Raw genomic sequence first — 25,494 nt, forward strand, 5'->3', positions numbered from 1 at the left:
TAGCCAAATCTGTTTTTGGTCCAGTAGCATATTTAAAATAATCCATCTTCCTTGCAGATCTGTTTGCACAATTCGATCAAAATTTGTATTAATTAGTATAATCACCCCTTTTGAGTTTCTTTGCCCATGATAAAAATATATTTCTCCCTCCCAACCTCATCTATATTTATAGAATGAGTTTCCTGTAAACAATAGATATTATATTCTTTCTCTTTTAGCCATGTAAAATGTGTCTTTTTTATAATCTGCTAAGCCATTACAATTATAACTTGCTATACTTACTTACCATATTGATACCCAAGTTTCAATTATACTTAACACAACCAATGTTTGTAAACTTACTATTAAAAAGCACCATGATGATTAAGTGTCCATATAGCTGTACCATAATAATTTGCACGGTTAAGCATACTGTAGCTGCAACTTTGTAAACCTCCAATTGTCCTAATATTCCACGCACTAAAACCTCCCCCCATATCTAGGTCTATTGTCACTAAGACCATCAGACCATCTCCCTGACTCATGACGCACCTTTGCATCCTAAGGCAAACCCTTGGCCGACAATTGGCGTTGACCAGAGGGAAATATGGGCAGTCCCATGATAACATAAATATCTATGAGGATGCTTAAGAGAACCAACCAAATAACATGGAAAACAATAAAAAAAATAACAGCACAATCTTATAAATGCATACTCATATTAGAAAGTCCTAGCAAGGCTATAAGCATGTCAGTCCAGCCTGCTTAGTTCATTGGATTCAATTGTTCCATTTTTTTTTTAAGAGAAGAGAATGAAGAGAAAACAACCTAAATATATTGCAAGACCAGACATTTTTTAATGTTCATTACATTCAAGAAATATTTCATGTAGTACTCATTATATCCTGTTGTATTCCGGAAAAAAATAAAAGGAAGAAGGACAAAGGAACATAGATTCTAACTGCTGCTAATGACTGCAAGTAAAAAATGTGTCTTAGGCATCACATTATTTCCTGTTGTATCGTGCCGTGGCTGTGCCAGAGCTGACCGCAAACCAAACCCGGGCACCCCTCTATGGGAAGGCATACCCAAGTTCAACTCACAATCGACTCCGACACAGCCACGGCACGACAGCCAAGGACACATGCAGTACTGACAATCCAGAGCGAGTAAACTTTTTAAATGTAAAAGGGTAATAACACCAATTATTTTAGGATCATATAGGCCTTTTCCAATAGAGAACCTAGGCAGGTTTTTAATTATATAATAGTTTATCCTAGCCCTATAATAAATCTATTCATATTCATTAAGTTTTATCTTAAAAGCTAATCGTTCCGATTCACATCGGCGAACAAGGGCTGCACCATATAACAGCTTTTAATTCATAATATACCCCGACCTCTACAATATGGCCATATCATATTAAACTTTAAAAAACTACCATGGTATTTCTAATGTACAATCTTCAACTTAAATAAAGAAAAAATCATAAAGAAAAAAGTCAGCCTTACCTATCTTCGCCTTCCCCTAAATCAAAACCTGATATTATGTCCATATAGTCCAAAGTTCCATAATGCCTAAATAGAAAAAGGATAAGTTCATCATACACATTCTGCATTACCATAAGTCCAACCTTATTTTAAGTTCACATAGTGTAACGTGGGTCGTATAAAGGGGACCAAGGCGCAGCGTGTATAGTGCTCATATTTACTTTTAATCAATACACTTTAACAAAACAACAAAACGACCGATAACAGTTCCGTCAGGTGACATACATTAAACAGAAAACAACTACCCACAAAACCCAGGAAGAAAAACCCCTACTTAAATATGATCTCTAATCAGAGGCAACGAGGATCAGCTGCCTCCAATTAGAGATCAATCCAAACATAGAAATAGAAAAACTAGAACTTAAACATAGAAATATATAACATAGAAAAACCCAAAACACCCCCTGTCACGCCCTCACCTACTCTACTATAAAAAATGACATCTTACTAGGGTCAGGACGTGACACATAGTCCTCGGTTCCATACTGCATGAATATAAAAAATATATACAAATATATATAAAAAAATCGTTCATGCAACAAATAATTTTTTTTGTAAAAAACAAATGAATCCGTATTTGTACTGTGTAATGCGGTGCAAATATGTGTTGGGGACTACTTCAACAGGAGGTAGCTATCACTCACAGCCACGTTGTAATCTTCGAGTCCTTGAACATTTGGTTGTTTACTTACAATTTATCCACCACCAGACGAGCATTCTGCTTCTCTGATCAGAGCCTTTTGAAAGTGGGGTACAGGGCACGCCATCTGTCCACTATTTCATGAGGAAATTGCTCATTAATAGAGAATGGGGTGTTCTTCAATTCCCTACCCTGTTGTAACAAGGCAATTTTCATTCTGAGTGGGTTAGCATAGCTACGATCAGACGGGGCCTTCCCTCTGCTCTGCCACCGAAACGGTGAGCTCTTTGAAAATCAATTGTTTCCACTTGTTTGTCCATCATCATGAGATTACGTTTCATGAACACCTTGACTTTTTCCTCCGTTGACTGATAGTTTTCATTTTCATCATCCTTTATCCCCATTATAGCAATATTATTTTTCAAACTTCTGCACTTTAGAGCAAGTAATTCGGCTTTCATTGTTTTATTATCATACCGTAGCCTCTCTGTAGTAGTGTCTTTATAGAAGTCCACGGTAGTTTTAATATCTTATTTTCCGCTCGTATTTCTTCCATAATTTTATTAGTGTAATCCATTCCTGTTTTTAAGGCCTCAACCTCCCCAAGTAGCCCAGGCAATAGATCCAGTTTTTTTAACTGCTCGCTCATGCTTGAAAGCAATGCTCAATCTTCTGGATACATAGTTATAAAAATGTCCCCCTCCAATGTTAAATTAGGAATTTTAGACTTGTTTGTTTGTTTCAATGTATCCGTTTCTTTTTCGAGCATATCAAAATGCTGATCAATAAATAGTTCCAGATTCTCTATATTATCCAGAATGTTTGTTTCGTAGTTATCAGCTAATACTCAATTTTTGTGATTAGTTCATGGGACAAGCTGTGCCTTCCATGCTGCCACCGCCACATCATCAAAATCCAGAGTGCATTTTTTACTGTAGCATGTTAGCAATTAACAAACTATGTGTGTCTTAGCCACAAGGAACGTTCTGCTCAAGCCTTTGTAGTGTACCATTTAGCAATGCTAGTGGAAACGGATTGTATCAGTTAGCCGTGCATTGAAAAACATGGAGAAAGAGCGGCGAATAATCTCTTCAAACCCACAATCATAGTAGGCCTGGCTGTTGATTCCTTTGTTTCATTAAACATTTGGCAGGCTGGTTTATTGATGATGAGACATTCAAAGGCCTTGGATATGACCCTGTTTCCTTTGTTAGGGATGATTTGTGAATTATATTTTCTGTGTGACAAGTAGATGACTTTGGTTCTCGTCCCTCTTCATTATAATTGTTTGACTCAGTTATCTCTACCGTCACTTTCCATTAATGTAGTTCAGAGTTACTAGAAGAGACAAGATAATTACAATTGCGTGGCTTATGTGGTTATTGCTATCCTAACAGCCTGAATCACACATTTACATTTAGTCATCTCCATAGAGCTTCGGTGGGGGTATCTACAGCGCCTCAGACCTGAATGTACGTGGATGGTATGGTAATACTTTTATCAGCAGTTTGACGCTGGGGAAAATAGTGTTTTTTAAAAGCATATCTCTACAGTTAGGCTATGTGTATTTTACATGTTTATATAGATAAAAGCATGTGACTTTATAATAGAGTTCTACAAAAAAAGTGGTACAAAAAACTACAAAAGAAAAGTGTCTATCAGATGGGCCTACGAACAAGACAAGATAGAATATTTAGTGCGTAACTCCCTACATTTCTATAAAAGACAGATCCAAGCTTGGCTTATACCTGCATGCATATACAGTGCCTTCAGAAAATATTCACACCCCTTGACTTTTTCCACATTTTGTTGTGTTACAACCTGAATTTAAAATTGATTTAATTTAGATTTTCTTGTCACTGGCCTACACACAATGCCCCATAATGTCAAAGTAGAATTATGTTTTTAGAAATTTGTACAAATTAATAAAAAATGTAAAGCTGAAATGTCTTGAGTCAATAAATATTCAAAGCCTAAATAAGTTCAGGAGTAAAAATTAGTTCCATGGACTCGCTCTGTTTGCAATAATAGTGTTTAATGACTACCTCATCTCTGTACCCCTCACATACAGTTATCTGTAAGGTCCCTCAGTGGAGGAGTGAATTTCAAACACAGATTTAATCGCAAAGACCAGGGTGGTTTTGCAATGCTTCGCAAAGAAGGGCACCTATTGCTAGTAAAAAAAAAGCAAGACATTGAATATCCCTTTGAGCATGGTGAAGTTATTAATTACACTTTGGATGGTGTATCAATACACCCAGTCATGACAATGATACATGCGTTCTTCCTAATTCAGTTCCCGGAGAGGAACTCAGTGATTTAACTATGGTGACGTTATAAAAAAAAAAAAAAAAATTGTTGTGGTCATTTCACCCCCTTTTTCTCCCCAATTTTGTGATATCCAATTGCGATCTAGTTCCAAAGGCTGGGCCTAATATAGTGTATAAGAGGTCATACAATAAGTTTTGTCGTGATTCTTATGTTAATGATGTAAATAATATTTGCTGGTGTGTAATGAGGATCAATCAGATGCTGCACTTTACACGTTTATGAAATTGCTTATTCCAGTTACAAATAAGCATGCACCCATTTAATGTCTGTAAAAACAGTTAAATCCCCTTAGATTGAGGAGGAATTGAAAAAGTGTATGGTTGAGAGAGATGAGACAAATAAGTCTGGCAACACAACTGATTTGGCAAACGTAATGCAAATTGAGAAATCATGTGACTAAACTGAATAAAAATAAGAAGAAACTATACTATGAAACAAAGATACATTATATAAAGAATGATACTAAAAAGCTTTGGAGCACCTTAAATGAACTCTTCGTCAAAAAGGCAAACTCAGCTCCATCATTCATTGAATCAGAGGGCGCATTCATCACAAAACCCACAGATAATTCCAACTACTTTAATGATTTTTTCATTGGCAAGATTAGCAGATTTAACCATGACATGCCAACAACAAATGCCAACACTACACATCCAAGTATAACTGACCAAATTATGAAAGACAAGCATTGTATTATGAATTCCGTAAAGTGAGTGTGGAAGAGGTGAAAAAATGATTGTTGTCTATCAACAATGACAAGCCACTGGGGTCTGACAACTTGGATGGAAAATTACTGAGGATAATAGCAGACGATATTGCCACTCCTGTTTGCCATATCTTCAATTTATGCCTGCCTGAAAGTGTGTACCCTCAGGCCTTAAGGGAAGCTAAAGTCATTCCGCTACCTAAGAAAGTAAAGCTCCCTTTACTGACTCAACTAGCCGACCAATCAACCTGTTTCCAAACCTTACTAAACATTTGGAAATAATTATGTTTGACCAGATATAATGCTATTTTACAGTAAACAAATTGACAACAGACTTTCAGAACGCTTATAGGGAAGGACATTCAGCAAGCACAGCACTTACACAAATGACTGATGATTGACTGAGAGAAATTGATGATAAAAAGATTGAGGGCTGTTTTGTTAGATTTCAGTGCGGCTTTTGGTATTATCGATCATAGTCTGCTGCTGGAAAAACATATGTATTATGGATTTACATCCCATGCTTATTGTGGATAAAGAGTTACCTGTCTAACAGAACACAGAGGGTGTTCTTTAATGGAAGCCTCTCCAACATAATCCAGGAAATCAGGAATTCCCCAGGGCAGCTGTCTAGGTCCCTTACTTTTTTCAATCTTTACTAACGACATGCCACCAGCTTTGAGTAAAGCCAGTGTGTCTATGTATGTGGATGACTCAACACTATACATGTCAGCTACTACACCGACTGAAATTACTGCAACACTTAACAAAGAGCTTGCAGTCCGTTTCAGAATGGGTGGCAAGAAATAAGTTAGTCCTAAATATTTCCAAAACCAAAAGCATTGTATTTGGGACAAATCATTCACTAAACCCCAACTAAATCTTGTAATGAATAACGTGGAGCAAGTTTAGTTGACTAAATTGTAAACTGTCATGGTCAAAACATATTGATACAACAGTAGCTAAGATGGGGCGAAGTATGTCTTAATAACAACACTATCAACAAGGCAGGTCCCACAGGCCCTAGTCAGGTGCCACAAAGAGGTACTTAGGAAAATTACAATTGGCTCAGAACCGGGCAGCACGGCTGGCCCTTAAATGTACACAGGGAGCTAACATTAATTATATGCATGTCAATCTCTCATGGCTCAAAGTGAAGGTGAGATTGACTTCATCACTACTTGTTTTTGTAAGAATGATTGATTTCAGATGATTTCTTGGTTGGGCAGGGGGCCAGAAACTCATTTGGAAGCCTGCCTACCTGGCCGGACTGAGTAAAGTCAACTCAGCTGAAGGTCTTTTTTTTAAATAGTATTTATTATTTTACCAGATAAGTTGACTGAGAACACATTCTCATTTACAGCAACAACCTGGGGAATAATTACAGGGGATGAATGAGCCAATTGTAAGCTGGGGATGATTAGGTGACTGTATGAGGACCAGATTGGGAATTTAGCCAGGACACTGGGGTTAACACCCCTACTTTTACGATAAGTGCCATGGGATCTTTAGTGACCAGAGAGAGTCAGGACACCCGTTTAACATCCCATCTGAAAGACGGCACCCTACCCAGGGCAATATCCCCAATCAATGCCCTGGGGCATTGGATTATTTTTTTAAACCAGAGGAAAGGGGGCCTCCTACTGGACCTCCAACACCACTTCCAGAAGCATCTGGTCTCCCTTCCAGAGACCAACCAGGACCAACCCAGCTTAGCTTTAGAAACAAGCCAGCAGTGGGATGCAGGGTGGTATGCTGCTGGCAAAGCAGTCGAAGCAGTTACCGCTAGTGATTCGTGGGTTGACTCTATGGGGCAGGCAGGTTTAGGGTCATGAAATATTTTGTGGATGAAGGGCAGGTAGGTTGAATAAAGAAAAAACATATAAGTGCATAGGGCTATAAGCTGTAGGGCCCAACTGTACGCACACCAAATAGCCTACACGCCAATCGCCAAATACTTTTGGGAACGGGCAGAAAAAGTAAATGTAGAGCCACTGAGTCAAAAAGGACAATGTCTGAGTTTAATTCAATAAGAGAAAAGCTGCGAAGTGAAGAGTTAAAAATAATGAGAAGGGAGGGTCAGAAAAGTAATGTTTGGGAAAGATTTGGTGAAGTGGTCAAAGAGGATGATAGCAGTGTTACAAGACGGGGACATCAACCAGGCCTATGGCACGTCAAGGGAACTGTAGCCTACTGTTCAGATGGGTTAAATGGAAACTGAAATCTGGACACTGACTTTAGGTCTACAGTCTCTCACATAGCCTTAATATTAACTCCTGCGGAATTAAGCATTTCTTGCAGTTGAAGTGTTATGTTTATCAGCTTCATAAAAGCTGATATTCAACCACATAAAATGCATCGAAGCCGAATTGAAATATTATCAGAAACATGTTGGGTCATTTTGAACAGAAAGAAAGTTATTGCATTTTCTCTCCGGTGCCTAAACGTCTTTGCTCCGTGAAAGAAGCAGAGATGACAAAGAGAAGTTTATTCTGTTGATCAAGGGTTTATTTAGTCTTCTAAGTCAAAGTATAATGACAGCAGAGAAGCTGTATGTATATAATTATAAACAGTTGACTAACACATTGAGAACTTGGGACTATAAGGTTCTATCTACAAAAAGATGATTGCGATAATTGGCTTTAAAGTTTCAAATCCTCCTTGGTTTGAAATGGGCACCCCTACATTTTATCCCCTGAAACACAATCCTCTAGCAGCTAGCTCATGCCCTCCTGCACACTTCCCACATTTTGGAATCTCCCTCCTACAAAGTGCTGCGACATGACCATAAACATTGCAACACTGCAGTGGATTCGGCACAAATGTTCTAAGAGGATAACTCATACATCCTAACATGACCTTGGCGGGTCAAGACTCAAAACTCAAAAGGACTGACAGTGACTGCTCTGTTTCACCACGCTCACCACTGGGTTTGCGTCTCATCAAAACGGCGGGAATCAAAAACACCAGGAATCTTTAACTTCAATTGCTCCAAATCCACCCTTTAAGTTATCCCATAAATCACTCCTTTCAATGTTGCCCTGTTCCTAAGAGCAAAGCAAGAAACAGATCTTGACCCAAGTTGTGTGACACGGAGTGCCCGCTCCCTCTGGTCAGAAGAAAAACAAACAAATATCACAAGTCCTCTACAGGTTCCCTTCACTAATTCAACTGCACCCAACTCCTTTCCCACCCACCCTGAAACCACAAATGGAACCGCCAAAAGGCAAGGATCCATTTTCTTAAAAAATGTCACTCCTACTACCAGATTCTTAATCAGAGTCTTTATCATTCTTTATCGTGTTCATTGGTGCCAGGGTCGTGTTCCAAGCTCTTCATCGCACCTTCCACCTCATTTAACTCGCCCTCATTCACTTCCATTTCACCTCCAGAACTCGGTCTGGCACACGGCACACTCTGTTTGCACTTGACACCACTCTTCTTCGACACACCATCTGAATTTTTATCGCCATCTTCCTCAAATTCAAATCCAAACTCTGCTTTCCTCATTCTCCTCGACCTCTTCTTCTTCTTTTTTCCCTTCCATTCCTCCTCAGAAATACACCTTTCTTTGTCCCTGTCCCAATATTCTTCTTCTCCCGACTTTGTGGCATCCCGATGTAACGCCATGCATTATCGTCCTGCTCACCTCGGTCATGCATTGTTAATTTATCATGATGTGATATGGTTATTCCTATTGGCTGATGCATTATGGTTAGTGGTATTTAAACCCTGTAATTTCCTTGTTTGTCAGACAGGACGGGGAACAGGTTGGCATGCTGCCGGTTACAGTTATATTTGAAGCATGTTTTTTTCTTTGCTTGAGCTCTACTTATTTTGATTCAGATTGTCTTTGAATAACGGCCTGTTTGATATTTTTGTTTTTACACATTGTACAGTAGCCGGCTATTTGTCACGTTTGCTAATAAACGTGTAACTCTGGGCAACAAGAACTATCTTCATTGTCAGCCTCCTCACTGTTAAATTGAATCTGTATTTAACTAGGTAAGACAGTTAATTAAGAACAAGTTATTTACAATGACGGCCTACCCCAACCAACCCGGGCGATGCTGGGCCAATTATGCCCTATCAGACTCCCAATCACAGCCGGATGTGATTCAGCCTGGATTCGAACCATGGACTGTGGTGACACCGCTTGCACTGAGATGCAGTGCCTTAGACCGCTGCGCCACTCGGTGTGACCAATAGCATATGGATGGACCATGCTAGTTGGAAATTAGAATTGACAAATTACACTCGAATGAAAGTTTGAAATGTCCATGGCAGGGTCGAAAAAATGCTTTGAAAACTGACTTTGAAATGTTTACAACTTTAAAGGCAAATGTGGGGACACCATTTGTGTACTTCTATTCATCTTCATGTTAAATTATTTGAGGTATGTTGAAAAAATGTCAAAGTTTTAAGAAACCAAACATCTTAAGTGTCTTTCTTCTCATCATTATGTGCAAATGTGTTTTCAGTCATGTCTCACGTCAAAGCACTATGATACCGTGTCTGCAGTATTATTTCATTTTGGCTGGGTTAATTAAATTGAGTCATAGCCTAAACTAATTAATGCTGGTCTGATGACAACAGAACACTGACAACAGAACAATTCATGCGTCGGTCTAAACATTGTCTAGAGAAATACCATGTAACGAAGCAGGAAGGACAGACAGAAAGACACAAAGTTTGTCTTTAAGTGTCAATCAAAAACTTTATTTAAACAGGGAAATCTTATGAAATCCTCTTTTACAAGGGAGCCCTGCACACAATCATACAAATTCACAATATTTACAATTCCAAAGCAATAAAACATACAATATTTACAAGCAGTTCAAGAACAGTAACTTATAAAACACAATAATGGAAAACAAACACATTCCTCAGTAAAAAGGTTATCAACCAGCTGTCTGAACTGCCCTAGCGGCACCAAAACATCAAATGTTAGAGATTACTGGAGATCATTCCACAAGTAAGGTGCAAAAAACCTAAACACAGATCTACCTAACTCAGTAGAGACCGAAGGGATCTCTGGAGTTAGCCATCTCTGAGACCAGATCTGGTAGCTCGTATGTCTGTAGGTTTACAATAAAGTATGTTTTTGCAAGAGGGCTTTAACCATCTGTATAGCCACTTCGTGCTAATTAGACATACACTACATGGGCAAAAGTATGTGGACACCTGCTCGTCTAATATCTCATTCCAAAATCATGGAAATTATTATGGAGTTGGTCCACCCTTTGCTGCTAAAATAAATCCCACTCTTCTGGGAAGGCTTTCCACTAGATGTTGGAACATTGCTGTGGGGACTTGCTTCCATTCAGCCACAAGAGCATTAGTGTGGTCGGGAACTGATGTTGGGCAATTAGGCCTGGCTGGCTGGCAGTTGGCATTCCAATTCATCCCAAAAGTGTTTGATGGGGTTGAGGTCAGGGCTCTGACCTCGACAAACCATTTTCTGTATGGACCTCGCTTTGTGCACGTGGGCATTGTCATGCTGAAACAGGAAAGAGCCTTCCCCACACTGTTGCCACAAAGTTGGAAGCACAGAATTGTCTAGTATGTCATTGTATGCTGTAGCGTTAAGATTTCCCTTCACTGGAACTAAGGGGCCTAGCCCGAACCATAAAAAACAGCCTAGAACATTATTCCTCCTCCACCAAACTTTACAGTTGGAACTATGCTTTGGGGCAGGTAGTGTTTTCCTGGCACCTGGTAAACCCAGATTTGTCCGTCGGACTGCCAGATGGTGAAGCGTAACTGATCAATCCCGAGAACGCATTTCCACTGCTCTACAGTCCATTGGTGGCGAGCTTTACACCACTCCAGCCGGCGCTTGTCATTGCGCATTGTGATCTTAGGATTGGGTTCGGCTGCTTGGCCATGGAAACCCATTTCATAAAACTCCCGACGAACAGTTCTTATGCTGACGTTGCTTCCAGAGGCAGTTTGGAACTCGGTAGTGAGTGTTGCAACCGAGAACAGATAATTTTTACGCGCTTCAGCCCCTGGCAGTCACGTTCTGTGAGTTTGTATGGCCTACCACTTCGCGGCTGAGTTGTTGTTGCTCCTAGATGTTTCCATTTCACATTAACAGCACTTACAGTTGATCGGGGCAGCTGTAGCAGGGCACAAATTTGACGAACTGACTTGTTGAATAGGTGGCATCCTATGACGGTGCCATATTGAAAGTCACTGAACTCTTCAGTAAGGCAATTCTACTGCCAATGTTTGTCTATGGAGGTTGCGAGGCTGTGTGAGCGATTTTATAGACCTGTCAGCAACAGGTGTGGCTGAAATAGCCAAATCCACTCATTTGAAGGGGTGGCCACATACTTTTGTATATACAGTGGGGCAAAAAAGTATTTAGTCAGCCACCAATTGTGCAAGTTCTCCCACTTAAAAAGATGAGAGAGGCCTGTAATTTTCATCATAGGTACACTTCAACTATGACAGACAAAATGAGAAAAAAAATCCAGAAAATCACATTGTAGGATTTTTAATGAAAACAAAAGTTTATCTCAATACTTTGTTATATACCCTTTGTTGGCAATGACACAGGTCAAACGTTTTCTGTAAGTCTTCACAAGGTTTTCACACACTGTTGCTGGTATTTTGGCCCATTCCTCCATGCAGATCTCCTCTAGAGCAGTGATGTTTTGGGGCTGTCGCTGGGCAACACGGACTTTCAACTCCCTGCAAAGATTTTCTATGGGGTTGAGATCTGGAGACTGGCTAGGCCACTCCAGGACCTTGAAATGCTTCTTACGAAGCCACTCCTTCGTTGCCCGGACGGTGTGTTTGGGATCATTGTCATGCTGAAAGACCCAGCCACGTTTCATCTTCAATGCCCTTGCTGATGGAAGGAGGTTTTCACTCAAAATCTCATGATACATGGCCCCATTCATTCTTTCCTTAACACGGATCAGTCGTCCTGGTCCCTTTGCAGAAAAACAGCCCCAAAGCATGATGTTTCCACCCCCATGCTTCACAGTAGGTATGGTGTTCTTTGGATGCAACTCAGCATTCTTTGTCCTCCAAACACAACGAGTTGAGTTTTTACCAAAAAGTTCTATTTTGGTTTCATTTGACCATATGACATTCTCCCAATCCTCTTCTGGATCATCCAAATGCTCTCTAGCAAACTTCAGACGGGCCTGGACATGTACTGGCTTAAGCAGGGGGACACGTCTGGCACTGCAGGATTTGAGTCCCTGGCGGCGTAGTGTGTTACTGATTGTAGGCTTTGTTACTTTGGTCCCAGCTCTCTGCAGGTCATTCACTAGGTCCCCCCGTGTGGTTCTGGGATTTTTGCTCACCGTTCTTGTGATCATTTTGACCCCACAGGGTGAGATCTTGCGTGGAGCCCCAGATCGAGGGAGATTATCAGTGGTCTTGTATGTCTTCCATTTCCTAATAATTGCTCCCACAGTTGATTTCTTCAAACCAAGCTGCTTACCTATTGCAGATTCAGTCTTCCCAGCCTGGTGCAGGTCTACAATTTTGTTTCTGGTGTCCTTTGACAGCTCTTTGGTCTTGGCCATAGTGGAGTTTGGAGTGTGACTGTTTGAGGTTGTGGACAGGTGTCTTTTATACTGATAACAAGTTCAAACAGGTGCCATTAATACAGGTAACGAGTGGAGGACAGAGGAGCCTCTTAAAGAAGAAGTTACAGGTCTGTGAGAGCCAGAAATCTTGCTTGTTTGTAGGTGACCAAATACTTATTTTCCACCATAATTTTCAAATAAATTCATAAAAAATCCTACAATGTGATTTTATGGATTTTTTTTCTTCTCATTTTGTCTGTCATAGTTGACGTGTACCTATGATGAAAATTACAGGCCTCTCTCATCTTTTTAAGTGGGAGAACGTGCACAATTGGTGGCTGACTAAATACTTTTTTGCCCCACTGTATAGTTTAAGTCCAACTAATTTAGAGTGTCACAGAAATGTGGTTTTTCCTTTAGTCAAATCAACCACGCTCAGTATCCACGACTAGCTTTGCTAAAGGATATTATGTAGTTTGGAATGTAGTTTGGAACCAATAGAGAATGTTTGTAATGTTAGAATGCGCTGGAGTTTTGACGTAACATGCACACTGTAAATCTCATGATTGATTGAGTTCTTTTTTCATTAGGCAGGCACTGATATTATTTATAATGTGCGTAGCTTTGGTTAGCCTCAGGCGTCACTGGTATACAGTATCTACTATGGCTTGAGTAGCCTCAGACAACATTATACCATGATGTCCTTTTACCTGCAGATCTGCTGTTACAAATGTATTCCCCTGGTTGATAAAACAGAGCCTATACCCTGACATGATTAAATAGTCTGTGATTTATGTTTGACTAATGTAATCTCTTGTCAAGTAATATCTAACATAAATTCTGAATTATGGATGATTTATCACTTGGCACCGCAGAAAACATCCTCCAGCACCCAAACATGACAAATTACCCTTATCTGATGAGCCAGAGTAAACTTACGCTAGATGCTTTTGCTGTTGCCGCAGTGATGTTATTAAAAGGAAATATTTAATCACACAGTATTTTTCCAGGCCTGAGGCAGAGAAAGAAAGACAAGTCTTGTTGGTCATATGACTCCTGTCTCATTTTGTTAGACATTGATTAATAAAATACAGGACAGAGCTGCATGTGTATAAATGCTAGCCTCCGAAACGATTAGAGACCAGCCCAATTGACGAGGCAAATCACTAAATGACAGCAGACAGTTTGATCATGACATCTTTTCCACATATGATTTTTCCATAGAGACCGGTGAGAGGCATTGAGATGTACTTATTAACAAACGTGAAATTAAATGGAGAAAAGCTGGTCACAGTTAGCAGTCTAGGTCAGACAGAAGACAGATTACAGTCAAAATTATGTTTATGCTTAAGAACTAACCTTGCACTCAGACTCAAATGAAAAAAACATAACAACCTAAACCAATGTTATGTAATAGTCCCATTTTCCTATTTTTGAAATACAAAAATACATTAAAGACAACCCACACGCATGCAAGCACAGGCACATAGTCTGAATATCTTGCATCCCAGGGATTACGTAAAATCGCGTACATCCTATAAGAGATGTCATTATAATTCCACAGTGAATTGAAAATACATCACACAATATCCAGACCCACACACTGGGGAGCAAGGCCCACCCAATAATTATATGTATTTTTACCTAAACATGCAAACACCATCAGATAGAATTCATAGCAAGCAGTGCACTGGAATGACATTCAGATGAACTGGAATGACAATTCACTCTCATGGGATGGGTGGCCAAAAATAACTAAATGAAAGTCACATCCCCAACAAGCCACGAATATGACATGGCATTGTGTGATCAATAGCATGAGATTAGCTATAAAACTGCAAATGTTCCCCTCTACCCTATAGCAAAATGTGTAGAATTGCAGGAAGTTAGCAGTTCCCACCAACAGATTTGGGCTACGCTACTGGCTCAAGGAGTCTGGAATCATATATGTCATATTGATTGTGTTTATAAAGCGTGGCAGGTAGCATAGCGGTTAAGAGTGTTGGGCCAGTAACCAAAATATTGCTGGTTCGAATCCCCGAGCCGACTAGGTGAAGAGTCTCTCTGTGCCCTTGAGCAAGACACTTAACGCTAATTGCTCAGAGTGTCTGCTAACTGACTAAAATGTTTAATGTAAATATATATTTCCTGACTTGCTGTGCCTTATTTAGTCAATGTCATTTAACCTGGTTTAGTACTCCCATGCACTCCTCCATTTTCCAATTTGCACTCCCTCATTTGACTTACCGCACAGTAGTAATGTGTAAATGATGCCAAGCACTGTAGATGAGAGACACAGATGAATGTCATTGTTGATATCAAAGAAATCTATTTTCCATGTAGTATCAGTTCTTATTTTTTTGGAATATGCCAAGTAACAGGAGATACTTTTTAACCTAACTTGGAAAGTCAGTGATATGTAATGCTTTTCAACCAGCTCATATACTGTAATGTTACATACATATCTTATTAATTTGTGTGAAATCAAGCAGCCTCTATCAACCCATACATAGGATTAGGGGGAGGTATAGTACACTGGTAATCTGTCTATAATGAAATAGGCAGGACACGGGATCGCCAGGAAGTTTGACCAATTAAGAACAATGACCTTTTGCCAAAGTATAATTTAAGGATTAAAGTTATAAAAATTCAAAACAAGTATCTACCATGATTTGCATTGAAATAATCATTGTAAGGGCAGTTTATTTGAACATCAGGATGTAAAGGATTGAACTATTAGAAGGTAGGAGTAGTTCTCATATAAAGGCTATATTCATGCAAATGCATGCATGCATGCAACTCTTATACAGTGCTTCAGAAAGTATTCATACCCCTTGACCTATTCCACATTTGTGACTCGTTTCAGGTAACTAGGCATATTTCGCACTTCACTACTTCACAGTAGAGGAATTTCATCGTAATTTAAAAACAATCAAAATGCATTTTCTGGCAGAAATGCCTTCTGGAATAAACTTGTGTGCCATCTGTAAATACGAATAAAACAATACAATTACGAGCCTAATTGGTTTAGCCACGAAAAAAGATAGTAACCTTCCCGCTAGCCATAATTGGCTGGGATAATGGATGTGCTGGACATGCCTAGAGATGAGTTCTGATTGGTCTGCCATGTAGCATGCTTCTGTCTATTCCACAAGCTGCTCAGTATGTCTAGGTAATCCTTTCTAACGTGGCTTTTTTTTAAAGATATCTCGAACTTCAACAAAGTTTTAAAAATTTTAACCTTTGTTTAACTAGGCAAGTCAGTTCAGAACAAATTCTTATTTACAATGACACCCTTGGAACAGTAGGTTAACTGCCTTGTCAGCTCAGGGATTCGATCTTGCAACCTCTCGGTTACTGGCCCAACGCTCTACTCACTAGGCTACCTGCCGCCCCTCAGTGGAATCAGTGGAATGCCCGGTAGAAGCAGAGTTCGATAGCTAAGGATATGGAGAAAATTATCTCGTTTGATTGCAAATATTATACGGAGGGAGTCAAAAAGAGAACACCTGTCTCCAGATTACATCTTCAAACTAAGGGCAAGCATAGCGTCCGTGACAGGGAGGGAGAAGCGTTAATCCATGTATACAGGTAAGAGGGTCTAGCTAGCTACATTTTCAGATATTATATATTTCTCATTTTGTCAAAGTCGTTTTCATTGCAAGTTAAAGCATACTGTTAGCTAGCTAGCTAACATTACGTGTATGATCTGTGTAGTAATACTATTCGTATCTCAGAAATCGATTTTGCAATTCTAGTTAAAGCCTAATGTTAACTAGCTAGCTAACATTGAACCTAGTTGGATAAATTGAGTTACCTGCAGTTTCGGTATGAGTTGGGATTATGGTTCATTGTTTAGCTAGCTAGCTACATGTCTAAACAAACGACTCCACTATGCAAGTAATCATTTCACTGTATCGTTTACACTTTCTGTATCCTGTGCATTTGACAACTAAACATTGGTTTTATTTGATATAGTGTGTGTTTACCAGAGACTAATGTGAAGAACATGACCTGCACCAAAGTCAAATTAGGATATAACGTTAGGTCAACGAGGCAGTGTCCAAGTTCTAAAATTCTCCGGTAGAATGCCCTGCATTTTATTTCGTCACACTCACAACCGCTATTTTCTGTAATTAGATCGCCATTAACTTGTAAATAATGATCTTGTTGTGAATTCATTTTCCTGTGATAATTGTAAAGAATTAGCTGAAGTTAAGACGTTGTCAGCTATGATATGGTCATTATTTGAACTGACTATCGAGCTAACTTAACATTAGCTGGCTAGCTAACAAGCTAGAAACGAACCAAAACATTGTTTAGAAAGTTTATTTCAGTTGCCTGGTTTAGTAGATTGACATATCCTTAATTCATTTTTAAACGGTTGGGTTTGTTGGTGTCAAATTACACCAGTTATGCTATTTTTGACCACCAGGCTGCTGATATCATGCAGATTGTCGTTTTTGTGCTTTGTTGTCTGCACCATGCACAGTATATAGTGTACTTCATTCCACACTGTTTGAACTAAGAGATTAAAAAGGTCTGCCACAAGGTTATGTGGGTAATTGTTTCCTGTAATGATTGTATAATACACCCTCCGAACTGCACGGTTGCAGCACAACAGAAGACCACACCATCATCTCCCAAAGCCCAGTCTCATTCTCCAGACAGTCACCCAGAATTGCTTTTAAACTCCAATATGACAGCGTTTATTCTTTATTACACACTCTCCCAGAGGCTCCCAGCTCATTTAACATTATTACGATTTGACAATATTTCTCCCGCTGCCGTGCAATAGATCCCTTGGCAAAGTCACTAGGTTTTGATTGTGCTCGGGCATCAGATGGGAGCGGCAATGGCGGAGGCAGAAGTATGCTGGGTACGTTGGGTCCTCGGAGTGCCACATGCTGGCAAGACAGCTGAGTCAGGGGAGCTGCTCTGCCTGCCTGCCTCTGAGCATGATGTGATGGGGGAGAGCAGTGTGGTTATGGGGGCTCATGGCCCTGCCTCTCAATTCCTCTCCGCTTGCGGGAGTGACTGGCCTGACTGGCACCTCACTGAATTCAAATCAATTACAGCCCAGACTTCTCTGTAGGTGGATATAGACAAACAGACAGGGCTTCACAGGAGGTCAGCCTAGGGTCAACATGACAAATAATTAAAAGATCAACCTTTTAGGGAAAAAGATAAGAGTGCCTTGATTCTGGGGAGGTAAGAGCAAAGATAAAAGTGAAGACAAAGTCTAAGATATATTCTTTGTCAGAGTGCTATTTATCAGAGAAACTTTAGGTAGGCTACTTACTACAAAAACAAAGTATGTAAAAAAAAATAGCTACTGTTTATCTTTCTCTAAAAATGGCGACACGCTTTGTGTCATTGAGCTCACATTCAGCAATAATGAGTAAAAAGTAAAGGCTGTGTAAGGACTATTTTACCAAGAAGGAGAGTGATGGAGTGCTGCATCAGATGACCTGGCCTCCACATTCCTCCGACCTCAACCAAATTGAGATGGTTTGAGATGAGTCGGACCGCAGAGTGAAGGAAAAGCAGCCAACAAGTGCTCAGCATATGTGGGAACTCCTTCAAGACTGTTGGAAAAGCATTCCAGGTGAAGCTGGTGGAGAGAATGCCAAGAGTGTGCAAAGCTGTCATCAAGGCAAAGGGTGGCTATTTTAAGAGTCTCAAATATAAAATATATTTTGATTTGTTGGTTACTACATGATTCAATGTGTGTTATTTCATAGTTTTGATGTCTTCACTATTATTCTACAATGTAGAAAATAGTCAAAATAAAGAAAAACTCTTGAATGAGTAGGTGTTCTAAAACTTTTGACTGGTAGTGTAAGTATTTAGACTCTTTGCCATGAGACTCAAAATTGAGCTCAGGTGCATCCTGTTTCCATTGATCATCCTTGAGATGTTACTACAGCTTGATTGGAGTCCACCTGTGGTAAATTCAATTGATTGGACATGATTTGTAAAGGCACATACCTGTCTATATAAAGGCCCCACAGTTGTCAGAGCAAAAAACCAAGCCATGAGGTCAAAGGAATTGTCCGTAGAGCTCTGAGACAGGATTGTGTTGAAGCACAGATCTGGGGAAGGGTACCGAAACGTTTCTGCAGCATTGAAGGTCCGCAAGAACACAGTGGTCTCCATCATTCTTAAATGGAAGAGGTTTGGAACCACCAAGACTCTTCCTAGAGGTGGCTGCCCGGCCAACGTAAGCAATCGGGGGAGAAGGGCCTTGGTCATGGAGGTGACCAAGAACCCGATGGTCACTCTGACAAAGCTCCAGAGTTTCTCTGTGGAGATGGGAGAACCTTCCAGAAGGACAACCATCTCTGCAGCACTCCACCAATCAGGCCTTTATGGTACAGTGGCCAGACGGAAGCCACTCCTCAATAACAGGCACGTGCCAGCCCGCTTGGAGTTTGCCAAAAGGCACCTAAAGACTCTCAGACTGTGAGAAACAAGATTCTCTGGTCTGATGAAACCAAGATTGAACTCTTTGGCCTGAATGCCAAGCGTCACGTCTGGAGGAAACCTGGCACCGTCCCTATGGTGAAGCATGGTGGTGGCAGCATCATGGTGCGGGGATGTTTTTCAGAGGCAGGGACTGGGAAACTAGTCAGGATCAAGGCAAAGTTGAACAGAGCAAAATACAGAGAGATCCTTGATGAAAACCTGCTCCAGAGCACTCAGGACATCAGACTTGACCTCAGTCCAACAGGACAACGACCCTAAGCACACAGTCAAGACAACGCAGGAGTGGCATCGGGACAAGTCTCTGAATGTCCTTGAGTGGCCCAGCCAACTCTCAACGGAAATGTTGTTCATGAAAACAACCGTAGTTAAATCCAAACAGATTTGATAAATAGACCCGGCTGTGATCTAGTCTTCCCTACAGTCTTGTATGTAATTGAAGTGGTAATGTGTATATGTTGAAGGAGAGAGTGTGTTATTAAAGGGGGGGGGGGGTGAAAAGCCAGTGGGAGGCCGGAAGGATAATCTGAAAACAAAACAAATATTTATTTAATGGTTGCCAAATACAGTCAGCTCAAAGTATTGGGACAGTGACACCTTTTTTGTTGTTTTGGCTCTGTATAACAGCAATTTAGTGACCCCTTTTTGTTGTTTTGGCTCTGTATAACAGCAATTTGGATTTGAAATGATACAATGACGATGAGGTTAAAGTGCAGACTGTCAGCTTTATTTGAGAGTATTTTCATTGATATCGCATGGACCGTTTAGAAATTACAGTACTTTTTGTTCGTGGTCCCCCCATTTTAGGGGACCAAAAGTATTGGCACAAATTCACTTTAAAGGAGTGAAAAGTTTAGTATTTGGTCCCTTATTCCTAGCACATAATGATTACATCAAGCTTATAACTCTACAGACTTGTTGGATGCATTTGCTGCTTGTTTTGGTTGTGTTTCAGATTACTTTGTGCCTAATAGAAATTAATGGTAAATAATGTATTGTGTTATTTTGGAGTCAGTTTTATTCTAAATAATAATAGAATATGTTTAAAAAAATTCTACATTAATATGGATGCTCCCATGATTACAGATAACTTTGAATGAATTGTGAGTAATGATGAGTAAGAAAGTTACAGACTCACAAATATCATACCCCCCCAAATAATGCTAAAAATAACCTCCCCTGTTATTGTAATGGTGAGAGGTTAGTATGTCATAGGAGTATGATATTTGTGCTTGTATTTCACAGCCGGTTTGGGTTTGCACCTCGCACCCTTTTTTCTGTCTCGCTTCTTCTCGCCATCAGTCATCTTCCTCGCCCGGTCCTCCGACATGAATTCCATCTCTGTGTGGGACTTCAGGAAACTCAGTATCGATCCGCCAGCCGCTGCGATGCCACACGTCCGCTAGCTCCGAAGCCCTCGCTCGACTACCGTTCAGTTCAATCACTGTTGAACTGGATTGGCTCATTTACTTTTTAAAACAAGATTGAAGCTTACAAATCTGTGTAGGGTGTGTGACAAACGATAGCCTGTGGTGTTCCCATCAATCTGCTCTTTGAGCTTGTTTATTTTCGGGAAAGTGATTTACAAAAGTAAACCTTCAATAGTGAACGTAAAAGCAATATGCTGGCTACTGTTGATAGTCTCAACAACAAAAAGCTACAAAGAGACCCTGTAGCCACGTCAGTATCTCTTTTCTCAAAATGACTTGTTTTCTATAGAAATCCACAAAGAGAAGGAGGCTTTCCGGGTTTTGCGGAACCATCAGTCAACCATAAATAATGTATTTTTTATGCATGCACGCGGGGCGCGTCCCAAAAAGATGATAATAATAGGCTACATGTAACACCACAGATCTCTACCACCCTGTTTTTCCTTTGATTTCAGACACCGCACTGTCTCACAGAGCAGCATCAACCCCTGCTTAGTTATACATCAAACGGGTGTGTTTGCTACTGGGCCTTTTCAGCAGCAGGTGACAATGCAGCTACGTTAGCCTACCTGCTCCCCCAGACTGGCCAGCTCAGCTGAGCTACTGTGTATGATTCACGAGAGGGATCCTCTTGTGGAAAAAAACAGCCGTTATAAAATAACAGACACATCTGGTCCCAAGATGCCCACTTTCACAGCTCTCAACTTTGGAAAGTGTTTTAGATTTCATAAGAGAGGAATTAACCCGGTTGGGTATCTTTCTGTGTTCTCCATGCAGTTTTCTCTAATTTGACCAAACTAATGCATCTTTCTCTCTGTGTGTTTGTCATCCACAGGGTGATGAAGTTCTGACGGTGATAAAAACCAAGGCGCAGTGGCCAGCATGGCAGCCCCTGAATGTGTGAGTACACTGTGATGTACAAGAGTACCCTCACTTTTCACAGGATTTCAAATGTTAGTTGTCTGTCTAAAAACGATGAAATTACTTGTAGAGATTATCATTTGATAATCATTCATTGAGAATTTAGATGAAAACAGAATTTCTCATAGAAAACAGGCTAAGGAGGAGATAATCACCCAGCGTTAATTCAATAGCTACCTGCCTGGCCTGCGGGTGTTTTCATTTTTCATGAGGTATTTTGTTTGCAAAAGAAAGACTCCTGTTTTGATGAGAGATGTGTTTCCTCTGGGTGTTTCTGTGATTAGGGTTATAGACTCCCTCCAGTTCCAATATGCTAAGACGTTACATTTACCTATTTTAACATCAGCCAACCAATTAAGCCAGGCAATTTTCTCTCTTTAGATGAGGCTGTTTGGAGAAGTCAGATACATTTGTTTTATGTAAAGGGGGATCAGAACAACATAGATGTCTCAAAGGGAAGGAGATTGTTTAAAAAGACTGATGTGCATGTGGAATAAGTCTAAATAAGGCACAGCGAAGTGTAGGTTGTTGTTTCCATACTTCTTTAATCATCTCACAGGAACTGCTTGAATTAGATCAGTTGTATCTAGTTGAGCAGTATTACACTCCCACATCGTGTTATTTTACAGAAATGTACAGAGTTTTGTTGTTTATCACCTAATTAACATGACAAGGAGAAATATGATATAAGTATCGCTTCACACGTCAGTAACTATTCAGATGTTACTGGATGTTATTCTCCTCTTAGTATTTGTGTTGTGGCAATTAACACATAAATAGAGTCCCAAAAAAGCACCCTATCCCTATATAGTGCACTACTTTTCACCAGGGCCTATAGGGCTCTGGTTAAAAGAAGTGCACTATATAGGGAATAGGGGGCCATTTGGGACAGAACTGTCTATTTGCCTCCACGCACATTCACCAGCATTAACATTTCCAACGTAACATCTATCTCATGAACACATATTTTTTGTGTTCTAGTGATACAACATTATTCTCTCTAAGTTCTAAATAGAAACAAGTAATTATTTATTAATATGTTGAGCTGTTATGAACGAAACGTGTTATACGTTTTTGTTTGGACAGTATGTAGCTCATTTAAACACTTAAAGCAGATAATTGGTGTGGTATGTGATGCATTAAAATGAAACCCAAGCTGTCTTCACCAGTCTTTAACATTATGTCATTGTGTGTTGATCAATCAGATCAGTCTGCACATTGAGGAGCATACGATGCATGTCTGTATCTGTTTGTCTATTCAGGCGGGCAGCTCCCTCGGCTGAGTTCTCAGTGGACCGTACACGTCACCTCATGTCCTTTCTGAGCATGCTGGGGCCCAGCCCTGACTGGAACGTGGGGCTGTCTGCAGAGGACCTCTGCACCAAGGAGTGTGGCTGGGTCCAGAGGCTGGACCAAGACCTCATCCCTTGGGACGCAGGCACCGACAACGGGGTCACCTACGAGGTGAGGCCCTGGGGCCCCCAGACATGGGGGTCAATATGTAGTAAATGGCTCTGGTTTCAGTTATCAAGTAAAAATACTTCTGCCATTCTAACTTCCATAACCAGGCCTCTGTATTTTGCCATAAATCTGTAACGAAAGCAGTTGATCTACTTTCATTAATAGTGCAGGAGCGTTGCTTTTTTATTTTTGACTTATGAATATACAAATCATCCAGCCTCGGCTGAAAAACGCATAAACAGATTCAGCGAAAACACACTGTAAACATGAAACAGCACATGCACTGTGTTGTCGTTTTATTGAGGCGGACATATTTACCCAAGTGGCTGCCTCACTGACTAGTCTTGTGTCGCTACACTGTAAATATGTACCCAACAAATCCTGCGCTGGAATTTATAGTTAATTTTCTGCTGGCTTGAAAGATACTGGGAAAAGAAAAGGAAAGACACTGCCATCTATAGGCCAGAAAAGACACTGAAGATACAGTATATCCAGACTTCAATGCATACCCACACACATAGCATAATCATACACACTCTGTAAATAGCCTTTATACTTTCTATGCGAAGAAAGCGGATGAATCATGCATTCATATACTCCATATGTTGGCTGCATCACCAATTAATAGATCAGCCAAAAGTGAACTAAAACTAGATTCCCTGGAGTTAAAGTAGAAAGGGACTCAATAGCTTTTGTAGTTTTCTCTTCAACTGTTTTGGAACGGCAGCATGAAAGGTGATTCACAAAGCACCTAGCAGGAAACAACGTCATAAATCACTCATAAAAGGAATATTACACAGCCGATCAATTATGCATATTAAGATCAAACACAGAAGCCCCTAACAGATGGCAGCTGAACATGACGAGGTGCTCGCTCTCAGCCCTGTGCCCATACTGTTTCACTAGCTCCCTTCCCTGTGCCCATACTACATATTACATTACATTTGAGTCATTTAGCAGACACTCTTATCCAGAGCGACTCACAGTTAGTGCATTCATCTTCAGCCTAAAAGCACCAAAATACAGTTTTCAACCCCTAAAAGCAACAACAGGGGTCATTTTTGGATGTGATGGAAAAATACACTTTCTGTCAAACAGTAACCCTTTTTGATTTTATTAACCTTTTGTAACACAAGTTCTTTAAATTCCACATATTCAAAATACACCGTCTTTTAAATGTTTTGAAAATATATTTTGATACATCTCATCCATAGCCACTTGTTATGAACATTTGTCTGTTATTCAAAGTGTTGTGTTTCTGTCGTACTCAGAGGCTGATAATTTGACGATTGAGCTAATCTGACATACCGGTATGACCTAAAATGGCCACAGATAAGGTCGATTTAGGCGATATGGGTGCCGGTGACATCAGACTTTTAGCTCTAGTTTAAATTTCATCTAAAAGATGAGACTCTCGACTTGGTGTAGAGACATTGACTGGAACCTAAATATGTATTTACATTTTTGAGATATTTTTGAGTTACCGGGGCTGCCACGCCCCCCAGAGGCCAAATCTGGGGTGGATCCATATCAATCTATTTTCAGGGTACATACTGTACATCTATCTACCTCTGTACCAAATGTTGTGATTTCATTGCAAAGTTTACTATTGATTTCGCATTTACATCTTAGGTTTGCTCAACAAGTATACAAAAGAGATATTTCAGGCTTTTTAAGACTGAGAGGTCTTATTTAAGACACTATACCCCATGTTACAGTTACTGCCAGCCCTGTGCACATACTGCCCTGTGTTACACTTAAAAGTCCAATAAAGCCGGGTTTTTTTTAAATCTCAATATCAAATCATTTCTGGGTAACAATGAAGTACCTTAAAATGGTAAAAAAAAATAAAAAAAATAGCTTCTTAGGAAAAGGCAATTTCTCAAGCAAGAGTTTGACTGTCTGGGAGTAGTCCAAGTGGGGAGTGGGAAACTGAAAATGTGCTGTTATTGGCAGAGAGGTTTGAAACTCTCTTTCTTATTGTTCTTAACTAATTTGCTGCTAGGTGATGTCACCATGTAAGACCAAAACTCCAAACCAAAACTTTCAGGCAGTCTTTTCAAACAGTTCTTGCACTAAAAGGGCATGATCAGTTTTCACAATTTTACAGTATTATTAGTGTGGATATACAGTGGGGAGAACAAGTATTTGATACACTGCCGATTTTGCAGGTTTTCCTATTTACAAAGCATGTAGAGGTCTGTAATTTTTATCATAGGTACACTTAAACTGTGAGAGACGGAATCTAAAACAAAAATCCAGAAAATCACATTGTATGATTTTGAAGTAATTAATTTGCATTTTAGTAGGTGTGTCCAAACTTTTGACTGGTACTATGTGTGTATATATATATATATATATATATATATACACTGCTCAAAAAAATAAAGGGAACACTAAAATAACCCATGGGTTGATAAATTGGATTTCCATTGATTAT

The 25,494-nt window shown here is 40.0% G+C and overlaps 1 protein-coding gene across 4 annotated transcripts in view; it reads left to right on the forward strand.

Annotated features, from left to right (window-relative positions):
- Nucleotides 1-25,494, forward strand: part of LOC106573225 (spondin-1) — a 137,320-nt gene that overhangs the window by 92,974 nt on the left and 18,852 nt on the right. For all 4 annotated transcript variants that reach the window (XM_014148063.1, XM_045696944.1, XM_014148064.1 and 1 more), the window contains exons 8-9: nt 21,508-21,572; nt 22,856-23,057. In XM_014148063.1, the coding sequence (XP_014003538.1) occupies nt 21,508-21,572; nt 22,856-23,057 (267 nt within the window). The remainder of the gene's footprint in view (nt 1-21,507; nt 21,573-22,855; nt 23,058-25,494) is intronic.

This window comes from Salmo salar, chromosome ssa16, assembly GCF_905237065.1.
Source record: "Salmo salar chromosome ssa16, Ssal_v3.1, whole genome shotgun sequence".
In the NCBI taxonomy this organism is placed as follows: domain Eukaryota; kingdom Metazoa; phylum Chordata; class Actinopteri; order Salmoniformes; family Salmonidae; genus Salmo; species Salmo salar.